This window comes from Sturnus vulgaris, chromosome 9 (genome assembly GCF_052056855.1).
Source record: "Sturnus vulgaris isolate bStuVul1 chromosome 9, bStuVul1.hap1, whole genome shotgun sequence".
Lineage (NCBI taxonomy): Eukaryota > Metazoa > Chordata > Aves > Passeriformes > Sturnidae > Sturnus > Sturnus vulgaris.
Genome location: NC_142251.1, coordinates 2,496,668 through 2,517,687, shown reverse-complemented (window position 1 = coordinate 2,517,687; position 21,020 = coordinate 2,496,668). Strand labels below are relative to the sequence as shown.

The 21,020-nt window shown below is 43.4% G+C and overlaps 1 protein-coding gene across 1 annotated transcript in view; it reads left to right on the top strand.

Annotated features, from left to right (window-relative positions):
- Nucleotides 1-21,020, top strand: part of PATJ (PATJ crumbs cell polarity complex component) — a 137,997-nt gene that overhangs the window by 102,412 nt on the left and 14,565 nt on the right. The window contains exons 32-38 of the mRNA XM_088169636.1: nucleotides 2,181-2,255; nucleotides 2,556-2,673; nucleotides 3,238-3,371; nucleotides 14,968-15,051; nucleotides 17,119-17,312; nucleotides 19,069-19,216; nucleotides 20,281-20,367. Of these exons, the coding sequence (XP_088025762.1) occupies nucleotides 2,181-2,255; nucleotides 2,556-2,673; nucleotides 3,238-3,371; nucleotides 14,968-15,051; nucleotides 17,119-17,312; nucleotides 19,069-19,216; nucleotides 20,281-20,367 (840 nt within the window). The remainder of the gene's footprint in view (nucleotides 1-2,180; nucleotides 2,256-2,555; nucleotides 2,674-3,237; nucleotides 3,372-14,967; nucleotides 15,052-17,118; nucleotides 17,313-19,068; nucleotides 19,217-20,280; nucleotides 20,368-21,020) is intronic.

The following is a 21,020-nucleotide window of genomic DNA, read 5'->3' as shown; positions in this document are numbered from 1 at the left end:
TTGACTCTGCAGTGCAGCACAACAGAAATTGATATTTTTGGGAAGGGAGATTTGTCTTGCAGCCTTCTAGTGACTGTGGAAGCAAAAGAAAGCAGTGCCTTATTTTTCATAGCATGATGTTGCTACCAGAGCCTCAGTGCTACTTCACCATTGTGTCTGAATTTCTCAGTCATGTGTCAGGAGAAATCAGGAATGTAAAAGTCAACAAGCAAGATCAAGTTCACTGAGTAAATAAAAAGTATGTGCTTATCAGCAGAGATCTTCCACAAGTATGTACAGCTCAAAGCATGGGCAGGATGTCTCACCAAGTGACAGCTGTAATAAAAGGAAAGTTAAAAAATTCACATCATTCTCTATTCATCTGTTGCTGATAAATTTGTCAGTCTATCACAACATACTCTTTGTTGCCGCTTCATCACTTTAAAAGCTATAAAGTTGTATAATGGACATCATTGTAGGCTTGGATGATAAGAAGGGGGAAGGAAAACAACTTTGTTTCTGAACTGGAGCCAGTGGAAGCGTTAGGCAAAGTCTGTGTGTTTATTAGCTGAGGGTCGAGCTGGCCTCATGGAAGGTCCTGGGTTTCTGAGGGCTGAAGAAATCTGGTTTTCCATAAGGTGTCCTTGGAAAAGAATTGATGGAGGAGGCTTTGAGATGCTCTTGGAAGATTTAATCTGACAAAGTGAAAATGGTATGTGAGAATGGATTCATTTGCCTTTAAAGGTTTGAACTTGGAACAATAATCTGTCTTCAGCACAAACAGAAAACACATCCTTGAAACACTGGCAAAGAGGAGGGGCTGTGTAAAAGTGCTTTTGGATGGAGTCGAGGGGCTTGGATTTGATTAAACCAGTTGGGCTGCAGGCTTTTGACAAATGCTGAGTGTATTTGGTGTTATTTTGTTCAGTACCTCTAGCACAGCCTCAATTAAAGGATCAGGGACATGTAAAGGTGCTGCCTGGTGCTTACTTGTGGGGCAAGGTGAAGCTTCAGATTTTAGTCACACATCACAATGAAAAAGGGAAGTATGAAGTAATTTTTCATTGCTCATTAAAACAATCTCTCAGAAAATGACAAAGCAACCTTCCCATTTCTCCCCTGACACCTCTGATAATACAATGACATCACCACTTTATCTTTTTTCCTGTTATCCTTTTGGATAATAGTTGCAGTTGTAGAGTTACAGCAAGCTTGGAGAAAAATTCAAGGGGAGGAAAAAAGAAAGATCCTGTGGGGGTTGGCATCTTTTAACATAATAAAAGTCCAGCAAACAAGGCCAGTATTTCCAAGCTGTATTACTTACAACTCTGTTTACTTTTTTTTTTTTAATGTAGTAACTGTCATCTTAATTAGAAATGCTTCCTGAGATGCAGAGTAACTTTTGAATATTTGAAAAAGATTTGAGGTAATCTTTGGAAGTTGGTACTTTGTTCTTCTACAAACTAGGCTGTTTATCAGGGGTTTTTAATATGGGATGAGAAAATTAACTATTACTTGGATCAAAGTGGCCTAAGTTTAGTGAAGAGCTAACAAGGGAGGGCACTGTACCTGTCTGGAAGCAGTTGTAGAAGTAGGAGATAAAAAAATATATTTTTGTGTATTGCAAAGGTACAGAAATAAATTAGGCTACAAGGGGGGCCAGTGATTGCAATACCATTGCTGGGGACCTTTTAAATGAGGCTGGAGGATGCATTTTAAGCAGTTTCTTTATTTAGGAGAGCCAAAAAAGGAGGGGGAGGAGAGAGCAGATGACTTGGAGCCCCTTCCTGCTGTGGGCACTGAGGGGTCCCTACACAGAGCTTGGGAATTGCTGTCCCAGTTATTCCAGAGTTTCCTGCAGCTCTGGAACAACACAGAGCAAGTGTGATCATCTCCTCCCCACAAATCCCTCCTGTGCATTGCCAGCCCTCAGAACTGAGGGGTGTGATTTTAATAACTCCTGATATTCCCTGTGCTCACAGCAGCTTTGCCTCTGTTCAGTTTTGGGCTTCAGCTTTTTTTGGTGGCACAAATGGATTTAGATGGAGAAATCTTGGAATCCCAGACTGGTTTGGGTTGGCAGGGACCTAAAATTCCATCTCTGTATTCCTCCAGAATCATCATTCTGAGTTTTGGAGGATATTTCATTGAAGCTAATGAGACATTTTCAATACACCTCACTTTCTTTTTTGACTTTATAGGATGTGAAATGTAAAGACACTGATATACCAGTGGTGGCAGATCAGCAGGAGCCAGAGGAGCAGCTCCCAGAAAACGTATGTGTGATCAGGAAAATGTTTGTGTGTTTGTGTTAACCAGTGAGGGAAGGTTCTGAGGGCTTGATTTGGTTAAAGACTGAGTGATTCGTGGGGGGAGAGGATTAACTGGGAAGACATTAAAATAATTTTATTGATGGAAACGTAAAAAAATTACTGGCTCCTCTTTAAATGTGTGGAAATTGTTTTTCCTTCTGTTGATTTTGAGGGTTTAGTGAGGCACAATAACCAGCAGCCCTCACCATATCATGCCTTGCTGTGACTGATAACTGATCTCTCCTGCTTCTGCTTTGCTTTTAGGTCCTCAACCAGCTCAGACAGCCCAAATCTGCCACAAAAGCCCCGGTGAGCTCCCAGGATCTGCCCCTGGAGCCAGCACCTCCTTACCTTTCTCCAGAAGCAGAAGTCACCAGCCGTGGTAGGAACCAGTGACTTTGCACCAATTTAGTGTAATTTTAGTACCCTGACCCAAGATGGATGTTTTCATTTTGTTTTCCAGATAACTTTTGCTGAAGTTTTGTTTCTTTGAACATCCAGTGACCTATTCTAAGTTATTTTATAGCGTGTTTGTATTTTTCTCTCCTGTCACAATTTTTGAGAGCTTGAAGGTGTCTTCACTTGTTTTCCTTGACTTTCACATACAAAGATAATCTCATTTTCAATTGAAATAAAAGGAAAGACAATTTGGGTCATGCTGCTCATTCCATGGTGCTGGAATATCTGCCCTGGAAGGAATATTCATTTTCTTCATGATCTGAATTGTAGAGGTTAAAAGTGAATTAGATTAGATAAAACAGGCTTTTACTGGGATAACTCAAGTCACTCTGGTTCAGAGACTTCAGAAGTGACTCAATGTGGTCCTGTAGCTCAATTTTATTAAGGAGAAGAGCAAAAAAAAGCTGAATTTGGTGAACCACCTTTGGTGGTTCTCATTTTCTTACTGTGTTGTGTGACTTACTTCTTTCCTTTTCGATGTTCTCAGGTGTCTTCCCAGCTCCTCTGCCTGTGGATCCAGCCACCTGTGCCATAATTCCAGGGCAGGAAATGACCATAGAGATCTCCAAGGGTCGCTCAGGCCTCGGGCTCAGCATCGTTGGGGGCAAAGACACTCCACTGGTGAGTTTCTGTTAAAATCCTGTTTGCTGCAGACAAAGACAAAGAAAACGTGGGAAATAATAATGCCCTTAATATGTAATTGCTCTAATAAATTGTTGAAGACAGGGGAGGACGAGCCAACTACAACCTCCAATAAAAAATTGGTAATTTTGCCTCGTGTCACATCAGAGGATGCTCCTGTTGAAATTGGTTGTGTTTCAGTAGTTTTTCTGCTGTGGTCAGAGGTTGCAGATGTGTTTTCTTTTATTTAACCATTGTGAATCAGGAGTTGGAAGCAGCTAAGTTATCAGAATGGCTGGACTAGAAATTAATGTTGCAGAGGTAGAGCTGTCTCAGCAAGGGGAACAGCTCTGTCCTGAGAGCAGAAATGCTCAGTAGCTGTTTCAACAAACTGTGATTTATCTGCCTGCCAGCAAAACCCCTTGCAGAACTGAGGTAAACCAAAGGTGATCTTTTATTGTTTTCTGTGTCTCTTGGCTTAATCTGCCTCCTGGATATGCTGGTTTTTTAAAAAAATTATTTTCAGATGAATTAGAATGTATCAGTTCAAGCATGAGCTCAGCAAATTAGTGATGCTAAACCCCTCTCTGCCTCTGCTCCTCTGTCTGCTCTCCCATTTGAGAGAGTAAGAGAAGCCAGATTGGGTTTTTTAAATGTCAAATTCAGTTCTTTCAGCAGACAAGTCTGTTGCAGATGTGTCTTTGCTGGGTTCTCCTGAATTCCCTGACACAGAGACTCTTCAAGCAGTGGAATTGCTCTGGTAAATGCAGTTTTTCCCCAGAACATCATCAAAGCATCAAAGTGCAGTGAGTGTCAGCAGGTACAGACAGTTGCAATGTAGTAGTTTTCTTCCAGAGAGAAAAAAAAAAAGAAAAAAGGAACTCAAAAGGAAAAAGAAACTTTTGTTTTGCAGAGTGTAGGCTGGATCTTTTACAGCATTAAAGCTGAAATTGGAAAAAGTTCAGGTTTTGATCCCATTTGTCCCAGTCTCCAGTTATGTAGAGCTGGGATGAGTTGCTCTGTTTCCCATGGAGATGGGGCTGGTTTAGTTTTCACTTTTAGTTTTCACTCTTTCCAGCCATGCACAGTTTTGTCCCCAGTCCCCTTTTTTTTTGTTAAGCTCCTCAGTGTTGAGTGAATTCAAATAAGTTGCTTGGTGTTAGTCATCTCCCTGCTTTTTCATTTAACTGGAATTTGGAAATAATACATGGCAGTCTGTCAGATGCAATATGGTGTGTGTCTTTCATGAGATTTTAATATAAATAAATGAAAATTGTAAATAACTGCTTTACAGAACAGATGAGAAAAATGCAAAGGGTTTTATTCTTTAAATTGAGTAAATGTTTTTGGTTAAGTATTATGCTTTCATTAGTTTATTCATTAAAGTGTCCTCCTAGGAGTTGATTTTAAAAGTCTGTGCACTGGAGTGCAGTAACTGAAACCATGAAGGGAGTGAGGTCCAACTCCCCAATTTTCAGATCCTCAACTTACAGGACTTACCCAAAATGAGTCCCTGTTTCTTTTCATAGCTCTGAATCTGCTCACTGAAAGGCAAGAAATGGTGTTTCATAGGAAACAAGGTGCTTTTGGGAAACCACAGCCCAACCTGGTCATTTGCCATGAGCACAGACCCTCTCTGGGATTCTCCATCACTTCCTTCTCCAGAGCAGCCCCTGCAAACCCTGCTCCTCAAGGCAGCAACTCAGCTGGTGGGGTCACAGAATCCTGGAAGAGTTTGGGTTGGAAACCTTCAAGATCCTCCACTTGCAACCCCCTGCCTTGGGCAGGGAACCTCCCATTTTTCTGTCTCATTTGTGCTTCTGATCTTCTCCAAATTATTTTGATGATGCCTTCCATTTTTTAAATTTTTTTTTTAAATTTTTGCCCTGGAGTCAGAAAACCTTTTCTAAAGAGTTGAAATGAAGTTCACGTGACATAATGAGGAGTAAAAGCAAATACTGCTCAGGGCTGTTGGAAAGTTTCTGTCTTTCTGAGTTTCATGGCTCAGAGAGAAAATATAACAAAACAGCTCCGTGGAGCTGAGTGATGGATCTGTCTTGCTCTCTGTCATTTGGTTTTAACTCAGCTACACAGATGGACATCTTTTGTATTTTAAACAAGGCAAAATCAAAGGAGTTCATCAGTCCTGAAGGTCTCGTGTGGCAGAAACTTTGTGTCCAAGACCCAGGGTTTGCTGCAGTGCAGAGAAATTAGAATGAACTGTAATTGGCTTCAGCAGAAGTGCCTACAAACCCCAACTCCTGGGATCTCAGAAGTAATTTATCAGCATGGGGGAAGCCAGGAATGCTGCTCAGAACGTGTCAAGTCTAAAATGGACATGGCAAGCCTGTAAGGGCCTCACCCATGTTGTACTGAAATGCTCTTGATCTAAAAATGCTGAGCTGGGGCTACTCAACAGCAGCTCACATGGGATGGGAAAGCTCTCCCAGAATATTTTATATCTTCCTTGAGCACAATATGTACAGGCCCAGCTTTTGGAATAATAAATCTGGCAGCCAGGGACAGGCTGCTTCAAAAATGAAATACAGAGTGCAACTTTTAAGTCATAACCTCAGGAATCTCATCAGGAATCACCAAGTAGAGACTTGAAAAATACAGCCTGCGAGCAGGGAGGTTAATTTGTTCAGGAGGTTGGAAAGTGATGTCTTAACCCCTGTGAAATGTTTTTTGGTGAGGAGATGTCCTTCCCCTTAAACTGCAAACCCTCTCCAGTGATGTATTAAAAGGCAGGGCTGGGGCTCTGTGCTTGGGGAGCAGCAGCTGGGAAGATGTGCTTGCAGGAGAGGCATGGGCAAGGAAGGGCTGTCCTTGGCAGTTGTCTTCATCTTGTTGATCTCCAGACTGCTCCAGCCCTGCAGCAGTTCTATTTCATTTCCCTCCAAGTGTCGATTTTTTATAAAGTTTTTTTTTTTTTTTTTTTTCTTCACTCACTTTCATTTCACCTTCCCACGTACCCCTGAGAGAACACAACACATGGCCTCTGCTTTAAAGCAATTAAAGTGCAGAGTGGAGCTGGCTGAAGCACAGGGCTTTCAGTTTGTGATTTTTATTTTTTCTTTTGGTTGTAGTCCAATGAAACTTGTAAAAGTAACCTCAGAGTGGGAATTTAAAACAGGGGGGGGAAAAAAATTGTTTTCAGAAACATCCCCAAAATGAGGTTTGAGGCTCTAACGCTGCTCCCCAGGACACCCGTGAGATTTTAATCTTAAATCCTCAGAGAACAGGGCATCAAGGAATTGTTTGGAATTGTACTCAGCCAGGTGGGATGTGGGCTTTGTGCAGAGAAGTGCTGGGTGTTGAGCAGGGCTTAGATCAGCCTGGCCTAGTGGAAGGTGTCCCATGGCAGGAGATGGGATGAGATTGGCTCTGAGGTCCCTCCCAACCCAAACCATCCCAGGATTCTCTCAAATCCCAACCCATTAAACAACTTGCAATGATTTTCTATAATCCAGGATGGTGAATTTTCAGGGATTTGACTCCTGGCAGCACATGGAAAAGGCACTGCTCTAAGGTACAAACATTTTCTTTGCAGGATGGGGTCACTGCTTTGCTGCCAGCTCAGTAATTCAGTGAGGGTCGAGTTGATTAGTGGTAGTTATTGACTCTGTCTTTGCTGCCTGGGTGATTAAGGCACTCAGACATGCCAGAGGGCATCCAGCACTTTCAAGGCTGGTTTGGGGATGCTCCTCCAGGCAGGGTTAGAGAGCCTGGGAGGGAGGAGGGCTCAGAGGCTCAGCTGGGGCTGGAAATCACAGCTAATTGCTGAAGAGGCACCCTGGTATAAAAGAAGATTGCAGGATCTGTAACTTAGGGCTCTCTGGAGGTGGAGTAGAGAGTGGGGGTGGTCATTATCTCAACCTTAGAAAGGAAGAAAAATACACTTTATCCTGTGTGGTTTTTGTTGTAAACAACATCAAACCTCTTATGCAGGATTTTTTAGACTGGGTTTGAGTGTGGTACATTTTCTTTCTGTACTTTTGCTTTCAGCTGACTTTAATAAAAAGCATTTTTTAAGGCAATTAACAAACTTTAAGGTACTCCATCTGTAAAATAAAGTCAGGGAACTGGAACACAAAAAATAACAGAATATTCCTGTGCTCAGCTAACAGGAGTTGGTGAGAGCTGGTAACTCTGGAGCTGGGGAGCAAAAATCTTCCCTGATCAGCTGGGTTAGCCCAGAGGGTTTCCTGGGGGAGCTTGCTGAGGGTGGGATGCAGTTTGACAGAAGAATATTTCCATTCATTCTGTCAGTCCAGGTGAGTCATCCCTTGAATAAACCCCATCTGTTAAGGAAGGGCAAGGGAATAATCAGGAGAACTGTGACTTGAAGCTGCAGCTGTTCAAGCCCTGGTGTTTGCCCCTGGAGCTGTGAGGGATAATTGCCCTGTGAGGGCTCCATGCTGCCAAAACCAGGCTGCTCGTGCTCCAAAGCCAAGCCTAGAGCTCTGCTTTGTGCAGTCTGTCAGCAGTGGGGACCTACCTGAGCACGAGGGGCTCCTGTGTTACTGAGCAGGTTCTCCCTTGGCTGAGCTTTCATCCCACCCTCCCCACTTCAGTTATATTGAAATCCAGGCAAAAATGTCTTTATCAGGTAATAGACAGACAGCACCTGAGTGATTGCATGGACAGACATCCAGTGCAGCTAAGACTGAGAGGGAAATGTGCTCACCTTGTAACTACAAATGAGAAGGGAGATATTGGCCTCTGGGGAGGTTCCAGCAATACGTGGGCTGTGGATGCTGCTGCTGCTGCTGCTGTGAAATCCCCCACACAATGAATGGAACAATGGAATAAAAACCAGGAATGGGAGCCCTGAGTTTTTCACCGTGGCTCTGGCGTTGCAGAGGGGGAGAGCCTGCGGTTGGGAGAGGGGAAAAAATGCAATCCCTCCTAAAGCCTTGCCCACATCCATAAACCAGAAGGCAATTTAATGACAGGGTGGTAAATGCAGTTAGCTTGAAATTGTGAGGAATGGCTTTGACTCCTGCTTGGATAATGCTGCAGTGGAGTTGGTGGATTCATCCTCGTTCCAGGAGGACTCTGGCTTGCAGGAGCATGACAAAACCAAGCTGCTTTGTACATGAGTTGTCACAAAAGGGAATTAGGGCAGTAAGTTTTGCAAATCATGTCTTTGATGGGTCTTTGGCAAGGGTTGAGCTGATGGTAGGGCTTGCTTGTGTAGCAGGGCCTTGCTTGAAGGAGCTGATGTCTTCCAGGAATGTAAATCAGCCGTAAAATTTAGGCTAACAATATACAAAAGCAGCAGGACCTGTCAGGATGGGCTTCAGGAGGATCCTGGCTGCTGCTGGGTGAAACCCCTGGCTTTTGGCTTCCTGTGTCACACACATCCAGGACCTCATGCATTCTTTATAACCTGTGCTATGCTCTGTACACTGCAAACTTTTTTTTTTTTCTTTTGGTAACTTAATAAAATAATGAGAGTGAGAGAGTTAAGGTTTTAGTATGTCATTCTGTGTTTTATTATTCCCTCTAAAATGAGCATGTATACTTTTTGAAAAACTTTGGTTTGCTTTGGCATGTGATTCACAGGAACATAGCTCTTTCTATCATTCTGACTTAAGTCATATATTTTTACACTAAACATCTTATTACCTTAGTTTTATTATTTCAGAATCAAAGGAGAGCTTGCAAATGTCTATGACTGCAGAGAGAAGGAATGTTAATGAATAGTGCCATTGAATTTTCAGGTTTTAGCTTTTCTGATCTTAGAGAATATAACTGTAAGCAAAAATATTATGCAAGCTGAATAAAATTTAAATAAATAAGGACCAGATGTAACTATAGGGGCCTATAAAATGTAATACAAATACTATCCACTTCCTTAAAATAAATCTGTATTTTAGTATGAAAAATTATATTCATATTGATATTGTGGATTAATCTTTTTTATGAAAGTTGGCAAGTGAACACCCTCTCTTGCAAGGGCTTGTTCTTAAATGGGAAACAGACCTTTTGTTTTGACCTTGAGCAGGGCAGTTTCTGGGTCTCGTGCAATGTGAAGCATTTCTGCATTAACACAGTAATACATTTTTACATTCTGCAGCCTGTTTTACTGCAGTAGTGTTTGGCTTTGGATTTGGGGTGCCTGCTAATGGTTTGTGAACGCCAGCAATGGCAAAAATCCTGCAGTGCCAGGAGATAAAACCCCTCTGAGGAGTCAAGAGATTTGCTTGGGCTTGACCTTCACCCTCCCTTGCTGAAAAGTTATCTTGGAGATTCCATTTGGATCTGCAAATAGAAGATCAGAGATCATAACATAAGTGTTGTCATTTCCTCTGCCTGCAAGTAACCAGCAGCTGGGTTTATTTTAACTACTGAGAGATTCCTGCAAGGGGTTAATTCTCCAGTGGAACTCACTGTGCAACCAGTTGATTTCTGCTTTTATCTAGGAACCAGCCTGTAAAAATGAAATTTTTACAATTGTACTACTCTGGACAAAGTATTGGAGAAGTTGAAAAGGAAATAATTAATGGTATTGTGCTTGCCCTGGGAAAAAGAGATAAATAAATCCCTGATCCTGCAGTCAGCAAAACCCCTTGCAGTGTTATTATCCTTAATAATGCTAATTTAGTGTAACATTTGTAGCTATGTAGGAAATTAGTTGGAAATGTGTAATGTTAGCTTAGGAAAACACAACTTGTCAGCTAAATCATAAAAACATCTTTTCCAGAGCGTGGTTTTACATGTAGTTTACTTTTTATCTTCCTCAGAAAAGTGCTCTGATCCAAGCAGAAAGCTTCGTTCCCTGCACCAAATATGTGGTTATGTGGCTCATTCTAAAATTGTTCTGTGCTGATTTTTGCAGTCCTCAGTGGGGAGTGGTTCCTTCTGTCAGGGGTCTTTGATCCTGTCCAGGTAATGGCTGGAGCTCCTGGACTGAAACAGCTCAGCAAAGCCAGACTCAAAGCAAAGCTCAGCCCAGTTAAAGCAGTAGGACTTGCAGCAGTGCAGGGCTGTTCAGGGCTGTGCAGGAAGACTCTTCACTACAATCTGGACATTTTTCTTTGTCAATGCAACACCAGGAATAAGGAGATTTCTCTGCTCCACTTCTTTTGGAATCGCCCCTTTTGCACACTGATCCACCTTTATCCCAGGAGACAACTTCACAGATACCTTTGGTACTTAATATTTGTGCCTCCTGCATGTTCTGTTCCTCCCTCACCCTCTATTGCCAGCCTGGGGGCTGTTTTGCAGTGACTTTTCAGCTGAAAGCTGCTTCTTGTCCTGCTGAAGAACAGCTGCACAGAAGAAAAGAAACGCTGGAGAGACTGGCTCAGGAGCTGTAAACTTGCAGGAAACATGTGAGCAGTCCAAGCCCAAAGCCAGCAGACTCTCTCACCATGGTTCATGCTCCTGCAGGCTTTTAAGGATCACTTTGTCACTGATTTTCCTGAGCAGGATGCTGACTTCACCACCTTCCTCCCAAAGGCTCAGCCAGGGCAGTGCTCTGTGGTCCTTGCCTAAGGTCTCTGCCATACCAGCTCTTGACATTTAAGATACAAAGATTAAGCTGTCAGTCTGACTGAATTTAATTCTCAGAGTTAGCATGTCTGTTTGTGCCCTTTGCTGAGGGCTGAGTGTGATATTCTTCCCCTCATGGGTCTCTGAATCGTTATAAATCAAGCAGAAAAATATCCACAGCCCAGGGAGGGGGGAGTTGAGATCCAGATCCCTGCGAGTTCAGGGTTCTTCCCCTCCTCAGATGAAGGGCAATGCAGTGCAGATCATGCTGTGCACATGGTACCAGCTTTATTTTCCAGAGGTAGGTGCTAATTTTTGTCAGGCACCTTGCCCTCGCTGTGTATTCACTCTGCACCAGCTTTGCTCTTTGAGGTGTTGACCAAGAGGCTCCCTGAGCTTCTCCTGCTTCTCTGCCTTTACTCCCACAGCCAAACCCTCATTTTCTCACTGCTGTGCGTCCCCTCTGCTCCACAGCTGCAGTCACAGTGATATTCTCAGTCAGAGCAATACTCTGCTGGTGAGGGGTGTAGCTGTCCCACAGCTCAAGTCTGGACTCTACAAAACACCTTCTCCCTCTGGCAGGTTTGGTGACCATTTCTGCTTCTTAACAGGTTTGGGGCACATCATATCCCAACCAGCTGTGCTGTTGCCATGTTTGGGAACCATTCTGGCCTGCAGGTAATTTTTGTGTCAGTGCATTCAGCTTCATTTCCTTGGGCTTCAGACCCTCCCATCCAAACATTTTGGAGCCCAGGATGGTAATCTCTGCAGTAGCAGAGAAATTCCCTTCATGTCTGTCTTTCTTTCAGTGTTTTCATGGTTGGACAGTCTCAGTTTACACCTGCCAGCCTGGACTTTGTTTAGCATGGAGAAATACTGTTTGTATGGCCCAGCTCATATTCCACATCCTTCCATCCCAGGCAAGAGCTGCTCAGCTCTGCATTAATTCCCCATTTGTGTAATGGTCTCAGACTGTTCTTTGTCAAAATATACAAAGATTAAAGCCCCAGTTTGTTGAATAGATTTGTAAACTTTATGAAGTATGTGCTTTCAGCAGCTGGGTATCTTTTTTTAAACAAGTGTGTTCTTGATATGGGAGTGTTTTTATTTCCCCTTCTGCACGAACAGTTTTTGTGACTCTGCCAAGCTCGAACCATGGAGAGCCATAATCTATATGAAAGTGGTGGTGAAAGGAGGTGGGGAGGGATGGGAAAATCTGTCCAGAGCCACCATGAATTCACAACCTCTAGCTGAACATTGACACCACTTTCCCTTCATCCTTCTTGACTGATTGATTTTGAACTACGTAGGCTTTGATATCAAGCAGATATTTAATTTGAGCAGGAGCTGCAGATGTCCAGAAACCAAAAGCTATCTTTTAAATAAATGTATTGTTTTAGTCATAATAGATTCTGGTTTTTTTCTGAGGGGCTGAGAGGGGTGTTCAGCTTCAATCCATGCCTGTTGATAGAGTCATTACAGCTTGGGGCTGGGTTAGATGGCTGGAGTATGATATCACTGCACAAACTCCTTTAAAATATTGGTATGATTTAAAATATTCACTAACATCAGTAGTTTGTTTTTAGTGATTTGTCCTGGATGATCAAAACTAACAGAGTCTTATCCAGATCCCACTAGATCCAGTGAAAAAAAAAATTACTTCTGGGTTAAGCACTTTGAGCTGATCCCAGGAGTGTCAGAGAAAAAGAGATGTTTGCCATGGTTCATAAGCTAAGGAAAACTAAAACTGACATTTATGCTTATGGACTGTTTAGAAATCTTTACAGTGCATCATGGACATGTTGCTCTGTTCTGTTTTTAATCGATTTGATAAGCCTGGTTCAGCTACACTACTTTAAAAAAAATAAAAATCCCTGCTTAAGAAAAACAGTGTTTTGGCAAGTCAGCAAGATGTTTCCTTCTGCAGGGTAGGCACAGGGCAAGCAGGAATGTACCTTTTCATGCCATGTGTATTTTTAGTCCTGGATCTGGCTTCTCACACATGCAGGAACCACAGTGTAACACTGAAGTGTTGCCTTTTCAAATAGATGATGCAGATTATCCAAACTGATAACACTCAGTGGTTCCTGGGTCTGAGCCTCTGGTATGTGCAGTTTTACATTTAATAAAGCAGTGCTGGGAAAAGCTGGTGACTCCAGGTTGGTGGATGTTTTAAAAGCAACCACAGATGGAAAGCAGTCTTAGAGAAATGTGATTGAAAGGCTCTTGCTCAGAGGTTAGGAAATATGAGATTAAATCCAGTCTGAAAAGGTTGAATTTGACCATCCTGTGTACGTGCCCAATGTGCTATTCCATGGTCACACTGCCAGTTTTCTACCAAACTTCCTGGTAACCCTTCCCTGGTGTGTCCCAGGTGGATGATGCTGCCTCTCAGGCTGTTCTCTCACTGGCCACTTCTCCCAGGCTAAAGTCTCTTTCATTGCTTTGGAATAACACCATCATTTGTAGAACAAAGGTGAAAAAATACCTCAACCCCAAACCAACAAAGCAAAACCCCACAATAACCCAAACCCCACAGCAGGGAGAAGATGGACGTGCCTGTGTTGCTCTGGTCTTTTAGTATTTATTGCTTCAGTTACTGCTAAAAAAAAAAAATCTGTAGTTGCCATTGGTATGTATCTATATCTATATTTTATTTTCTTTTTTAATCAAACCACTCTTTTGATTTTCTTAATTACTTGGTACACAGCTCATAGTGTTTCTCCTCCATTTATGCAGATTGAAATCTCTTTTCCCCCATCTGGGACTCTTGTATCAGCTGTAATCCATTTGTGCTTGCAATCCTCCAGGCTTTTTTCAGGGACTGGTGTCCGTGGATCAGAGGGAACCTGTGGCAGTGGTGCTGTGCTCCAGCAAGTCCCCATCCTGAAATAAGTTGTGAAGGGAATGGTGCTCTCAGTGTTGTGATCTGAGCGTTACCTGAAGGGAAATTTGAGTTTTGTGTCTGTGCCGGGAGAGGATCATGAGTGAGCACGGGCAGGGGATGGGTTGGTGATGAGAGATGTGGTTTCCAGTGTTCTCCAAGCATGGAGACACCTTTTCCCAGCCCAGCAGCAATTCCCTGCCCCTGCTCCAAGAACCCATCACACAGAGGGGTTTGCACTCTCCAACCTCCCCAGCTTTTCCTGGGGGCACTGTGGGAAAGCTCCTCTCCGGCTGGTACATCCTGTTGGGGAGCTCACAGCAGCATTTCTGCAGGGTGTATTTGAGATTGGGTTACCCAGAACCTTCGTGTGTAATTAAAAGTCACCAGGTGTTTGCCCAGAGCCAGCACTGGTGGCTCAGCTCTGAGGCTGAAGGTTTGCTGGTGCTGCTGAGGAGAGGAGCAGGTTTTGCACACTGCAGCATCCCATCCTGCAAGCTGAAGAACTGTAGCAGGATGTTCACCTATATTTTTTCAAGGAAAAAGGAAAGAAGAAAAAAGAAACAAACCAGAACAATGCAAAGGGAAAGCACCAGCAAGAGAACAGTATGTTCTTTGTAATGCTTTTTCTTTGGGGACAGCTATTGCTGGCAATAAGATTAAATCACGGAAACCTTCCCTGAAGCTACATCTGCCACTGCCTACATTTTCCAACCTCAGTAATAAACTAACATTTGCCATTGTTCCTTTCTTCTGGATTTCATTTCTTACAGATTTAACCAGTGCTATTTACCACAAGGCATTCAGCTCTTGCTCAAAGCCGAGGTCTATGCCAAGTCCCTAAAAATATTCATAGCTCCAAAGAATCTGGTTTTAAATAATATCATTAAAAGTAGACGATATTAATACAACAGTTCACACTGAGTTCACGTGCTGCTGATGCCAATGTATAAAAATGATGGAAGAAGCTCTAGAAAGAAGTGGAGAACAAAATCCTTTGTACCTTTATACCAGCTTTTGATAACGGGAGTCACTTTCTTATCTCAAAATGCTGAAAATGTTGAAAGATCTGTGTTACAGTCTTGCTTCTCCTGGCTTGGAGTGCTGTATTTTGAACTGTGGAGCTGGTGGGGAGTGTGGGGTGGGTCGTGGTGGCCAGTTTGGGGGTGTGTGGAAAGCAGGGTTCATGGCACTGCCTTCTTCCCACAGGATGCCATAGTGATCCATGAAGTTTATGAAGAAGGAGCAGCAGCCCGAGATGGCAGACTTTGGGCTGGTGATCAGATTCTAGAGGTAAATGACATTCTCTGTGTCTGCTTTTGGTTGTGGAGATTTGTTTTCAGCTCAACAGAGGTCCCTTGTAGGTTCAATAGGATCCATTCTCGAGGCTTCCCTTCTGTCACTAAGAACGTCCTGAAAAATTCATATTTCCTTATATATTCATATAAACTGAAGGTACAAATTGAGAATACATTAAATTTAATTGAGCAAGGCAGTTCTTGAATTACATAGTTCAGCTGTCATGTCCAATAGCTTAGTATTATTCATCTCTTTAATCTTTCATTCGGAGGCCTGTGCTCCCAACACCACTCCTGTATCTCTGCTCTGCCTGAAATCCAAATATTGAGCTGGGATAATGTGGGGTGAGGAGGAGAAGGTGGCTGTAGCATCCCTGCTAGTATCCCTGTGAGCATCCCTCCCAGCATCCCTGTGAGCATCCCTCCCAAATCCCTGTGAGCATCCCTGTGAGCATCCCTCCCAAATCCCTGTGAGCATCCCTGTGAGCATCCCTGCTAGCATCCCTCCCAAATCTCTGTGAGCATCTCTCCCAGCATCCCTGTGAGCATCCCTCCCTCCCAACATCCCTGCAGAAGCTACCAGCTCCCCCAGGCCACACTTCACACAGCTGGGGAATGGCTGCTGTGAATAAATGTGGTGGTTTTTCCCCCAGACAAGCACAGAAAAGCTGGAGGGAAAGGGTTAAGAGAGAAGTGTTGGTCTGCAAATGAAACTTGCGTCAGGCAGGGGTTCAGAGCAGCTGCTCTGCAGCTCTGCTGTCAGCTCAGGACAAATTCCCAGCATGGCCATTAAGGCCTCCGTGTGTAGGGTTAGGAAAATAGCAAGGGGTACTTGGGGAGTTGTCTTTACAGCTCTTGCACTGCAAATATTTTTGTTAGCGTTGAGGCCGAATGTTGTTTTGGTTTTATAAATAACGGGGTATTAACAGAGCACGATAATTAGGGGGTAAAAATGGAGCAGGTTAATTAATTCTTCTCTGGCCAAACAGGAAAGTGCTAATGTTTGTGAGCCATAATATTGTTATTATTTCAGCTTTTAAAGGCTGTATTAATCAAAAAGATGACTGAATTAGTTTCAGATTAGTGTGATAAAGCACACATAGATGCCTGTGTCAAGGAAAGAATATAAATGCACTTATAAATAAATATGTGTAGAATTGGTACAAAAGAATATAGAGAATAAAGATTAGTCTTAGTTATCTTAATGTAAAATTAGGTATTATTGTACCTAGAAATTCTGAGAATATTTTCATTGCCTTAAAACTTATGGAAGTGGATTAACATTTGTGGTTGTTCTGTTACAGTTCATGCTGCTTCCTAAAGAGACTTCAAAAATGTCTAAGTATTGATATGTTTTGGTATGAAGAAATAAAAGATGATTTCGTTGACAGAATATTGGCAAACACCTTAAAGGGCACTTGTGGATCAGGCTTGGCAAAATTAGATTAAGTTTCACGTTGCAGTAGGGGGTTTTTTTATGGAACATTTAAGCAGAACTTCTTGTTCTGTCTGACATTACTAAAAACCTTCTCAGGTTATGGTAAGAGCAGTGTAGCTGGCTGCTCCAGCAGTGGTCTGGTGTGCCATCTATTGGGAAAAAAGGAAAATCACCATTTAATACATCCTGCCTGGGATTCTCTGTGGCCATTTATTTGCTGGTGTTTCTGATTCTTTCTGTTTTCATCTTGATGATGTTATGGAGCTGGGGGAGAAGGGATCTGAGTGCTGAGATACCCAGGGAGCTCAAAGGAGCACTTTGTGTAGCTGGGGAAAAGCATTGCTTGAGGTTCCAAAGGCTTGAGGTTAAAAAGAAGGGAAGAACACCCAAAACTTCCAGTCCCAAATGTTCTGATTGTTGGGATTTGCTCCAGGCAGTGGCACAGAGCTCCGAGCTCCCACCCCATAGGAGCCCCAGGATCTCGGCCCTCTGGAAATGGGAACACTCAATTAGAGAGCACCAAGGGGTGTCAAACTGACAGATGTGTGCTGTCAGCCACGGGCAGGGTGTGATGAGAAGATGATTTATCCGTGGCATTGGGAAAGCAAACACTGATCATTGCAGGTGAACGGGATCGACCTGCGGAGCGCCAGCCACGAGGAAGCCATCACTGCACTCCGGCAGACACCCCAGAAGGTGCAGCTGGTGGTTTACAGGAATGAAGCACATTACAAGGATGAGGAAAACCTGGAGGTTTTCTCTGTAGATATCCAAAAGAAAACGGGCCGAGGGCTGGGGCTCAGCATAGCTGGGAAACGGTAAGAGTGTCTCTGATCTGAGAGCGCTTCCAGTGGGAAATGTCTGGGATTCTGATGTGTGGACAGCTGTAGCCATTAAATGGAATGTGAAATAAAGGGGAGACTCCATGAGGAGCAGAATTTTGTATGTAAATGTGTTCCAGGATGCAATGGGGCCGTGGTTGTGGCTCCTGTGTCAGAACAGAGCTGAGAAGTGGAGGCTGCCCAGGAGAGCTCCGGGCACGGAGAGGGAATCCTATGCAGAACTGGGGGCTCACTCTTCTGTGGCCTCAGGGTAGATGTGTCTCAGGGCTTTGGAGGCCCTGACCATGGCCTTACTGGTTTCTAAGCTGGGGGATAAACCTACCCTACCTCTTTCCAGGATGTGCCTTTGCAGATGGATTTGTGAGTCAGATTGAGCTCATGCTCAGTTCGAAGGGACCGAGGTCAGTGGAGGGTGAGAGGCTGAGTTCATCCAAGCCCTGAGCAGTTCAGAGTGACTGTGCCACAGTGCAGAGAGCAGTTTACAGAGCAGAACCTGACACACAGAACCACTGAGACTGGAAAAGCCCTCCAGGGTCATTGAGTCCCTTTTTTGACTGATGTCACCCAGCCAGAGCTCTGAGTGCCACCTCCAGCCCTTCCTTGGACACCTGCAGGGATGGGGACTCCAAACCTCCCTGGGCAGCCCCTTGCAATATCTGACCACCCTCCATGGAGAAATTCTTCCTGATATCCAACCCAGGCCTCCCCTGGCACAATCTGTGGCCATTTCCTCTTGCCCTGCCCTGGCTCCACCCTGGTGTCAGGGAGCTGTAGAGAGCAATACAGTGGGAAGTAACAGCAGCCTAATAAAATGTAACTTTTTCCTGATACATCTCTAAACCACTGCTGTTAGATCACTCAAACCAGAGCACTGATAGTTTTAATCTTCCTTTGCTAAAAGAGATTTATGGCATGACAACTTGTTCAGTGTTAGAGTTGTCCTCCTGTATTGCCAAAAATAATTTACTTTTGCAATTCCAAAGCACTGTGTCATTATCCTGACTGCCTGTGGTCAGCAGAGTTTCTGCAGCAGTTTTTGGGTGGCAGTGTTTAACCCAGGTGTTGTGAGCAGATTGTGGGGTGGGTAACTAATTTAGATGATGGAAATTACCTTGCAGATGGTAATCACAGTCTCCAGCCCTCCTCCCTTTGCTTCTGTGCTGAACTTCCTGTGCTACTCCTGAATCCTTCAGAGTGGGGATCCCCTCCTTAGAAGGAGCCCCATTGCTGAAGTCTGTTAAATAATACCCAGGTATAATTCAGAGGGGGGAGTGTTGTGTCCTTCAGGTGAAGGAGAAAAAAAATGCCAGACCTTGGCATTGCAGCTCACACCACAGAATCACAGAATCACTGAGGTTGAAAAAGCTCACCAAGATCATTGAGTCCAACCTTTAACCTAACACTGCCAGGTCCACCACTAACCCCTGTCCCATCAGGAGACAGTTTAACTCCATTATAGACAAAACCTCCAACTTCTATTCATATAAATGGTGTTTTCCATGTGTCCTACAGTCAGAACTAGCAGTTCAAGGGGAAAGACAACATTAAATATTAGCAGAACATGCTGTGCTTTTAAAACACATCAATTTTTTACACAGCTGAATGGGGTGTAAAACTGGTTCTTCCTCTGCTCACAGGTTTCTTTTAATGTCTCTTAAATGCAAGTAATCTAAATTGGTCTCCCAAAGAATATTGGATTGTGTAATTAGCCATATGCTTCTTGCATTGTTAGAAATGGAAGTGGAGTGTTTATCTCTGACATTGTTAAAGGAGGAGCTGCAGACCTAGATGGAAGATTAATTCAAGGAGATCAGATTTTGTCTGTAAATGGGGAGGATATGAGAAATGCCTCACAAGAGACTGTTGCCACTATACTTAAGGTGAGTACAGAATACATTTTGTGATATTGAATTGCAGTTACTGACACTGTGCAAGGTAATTATCCTGAAGTGCTATTTACCATACACAGGACAGCTCCAGCTGATTACCGAGACAAGAATTTCATTTGAAATAACTGGGAGGTTCATTTAAAGTCACTTCTCTGTGTATTTCTAGGAATTGCATGATATGAAGCAGGAACACAAAGGCACATTTAGTATTTAGTCATTTATTTGAAAATGCAACTGTGTATCTCATGTGTTAGAAAAACACTTGGAAACGGGAGAGGCAACACGAACCAGAGCTGAAATAAATCTTTGGCTTTGCTGTACTGACCTGCAGGGATAAAATGACAGCTCCAATCTGTTCCTGCACAGCTTTCCATGTTCCAGGAGTGATTTTGCTCTGAAATTCTGGGAGAAGTTGCCTTTTTCCATGGCTGGTTGGGCTGGGGCAGAGGGCAGGCATGGCCACGAGTGCCATCAGTGGATGCTGGAGACCCAGTTCTGTTCCAAACTGCTTCCAGGGCTTTCCCCCTGCCATCCCCACCAGTGTTTCTGCTCATGATTTCTTCCATTCTTCAGGGGAAAGGCTAATTATTTCCTTGCTTTTTCCATTCAGGGTTGGTATCTTGCCAAAAGTTCACCTATTTAAGAATTGGGAACCGGTGGAACGAGGGTGTTTTGTGAAGTTGGATCCATATGGGTTAAATTCACCCTTTTCTGCAGCATTTTGCCTCTGAAGGGTTTTTCAAATGACTGCTAAAGAGTTTGGGGCTTTTTGTTTATTTTTCCTGAGTAAATTGGCCATCAGTTTGCAAGGGGGAGATTCATACTAAGTACAGCAACCAGGAGAAACCTTCAGGACAAGCCTAAATCCACTTTTTGTATTGTCTAAATACAAGTGTTCATGTTTTGAGCATTCCTTGTGGCTTTCTTCACGGACTTGTGGTGCTGAATATAAACATAATTCTCTCCAGGAGAGCATGAAATATTATATGTCTACTTAAATTGTACATTGTGGGTTGTTTTTTCTTTTGTGTTTTTGTTTTTTTTTTTTTTCCAAGTGTGCTCAAGGCCTGGTGCATCTTGAGCTTGGGAGATTGAGAGCTGGGTCATGGCTGTCATCACGGAAAACATCTCAAAACAGTCAGGTTAGTGACAAATTCCTCTGTTTAAACTGGAGCTGTGAGGGGCAGAGCACGGGGATGGTGCACAGATGTGCACATGAAGCTCATCCTTCCACAGACACTGCTGAGGGTAGGGAATAAGATATTTTATCCCCATAATTTTCCGTGCTGAACTGCAGCTGAAATGCTGATTGAGCAGAAAAGCTGGTTAATGTATTTATTGTTGAAGGAGTGTCTTCCCAAGACACACCAAAAATCTGTAATATCTTTCCCAAGTGATGATGCCCAGAAATTCTTGGTTTGAAGACCTGCAAAAACTGCTTGAATGTATTTTCTGCAGCTGTTTTGTCTATCAAAACGAGCTAATGAAACCAAACTGTATCTGTGCCTATCTTCCAGCAGAACCACAGGAGAGCTGCTTTCCTCTCCAAGAAAACACAGAGCAATTTCCTGCTTCACTTGCTTTTTACCTGAAGCGAGGACAACAATTCATTTTTCAATCAGAGCAGGGCTTTTCCCCTCTCCCTGTGCCCCCCAGTCTGCTCAGACACAATTCTTGGTGTTAAGCCTGGAGGATTGCAGGGGAGAGAAACAAGGCACAGTGACTTAGAAAACTTCTTTTTAATGGGTTTTCCTTCTGAAAATCGACTGCTTTGCCATTATATTTAAGGTGCCAA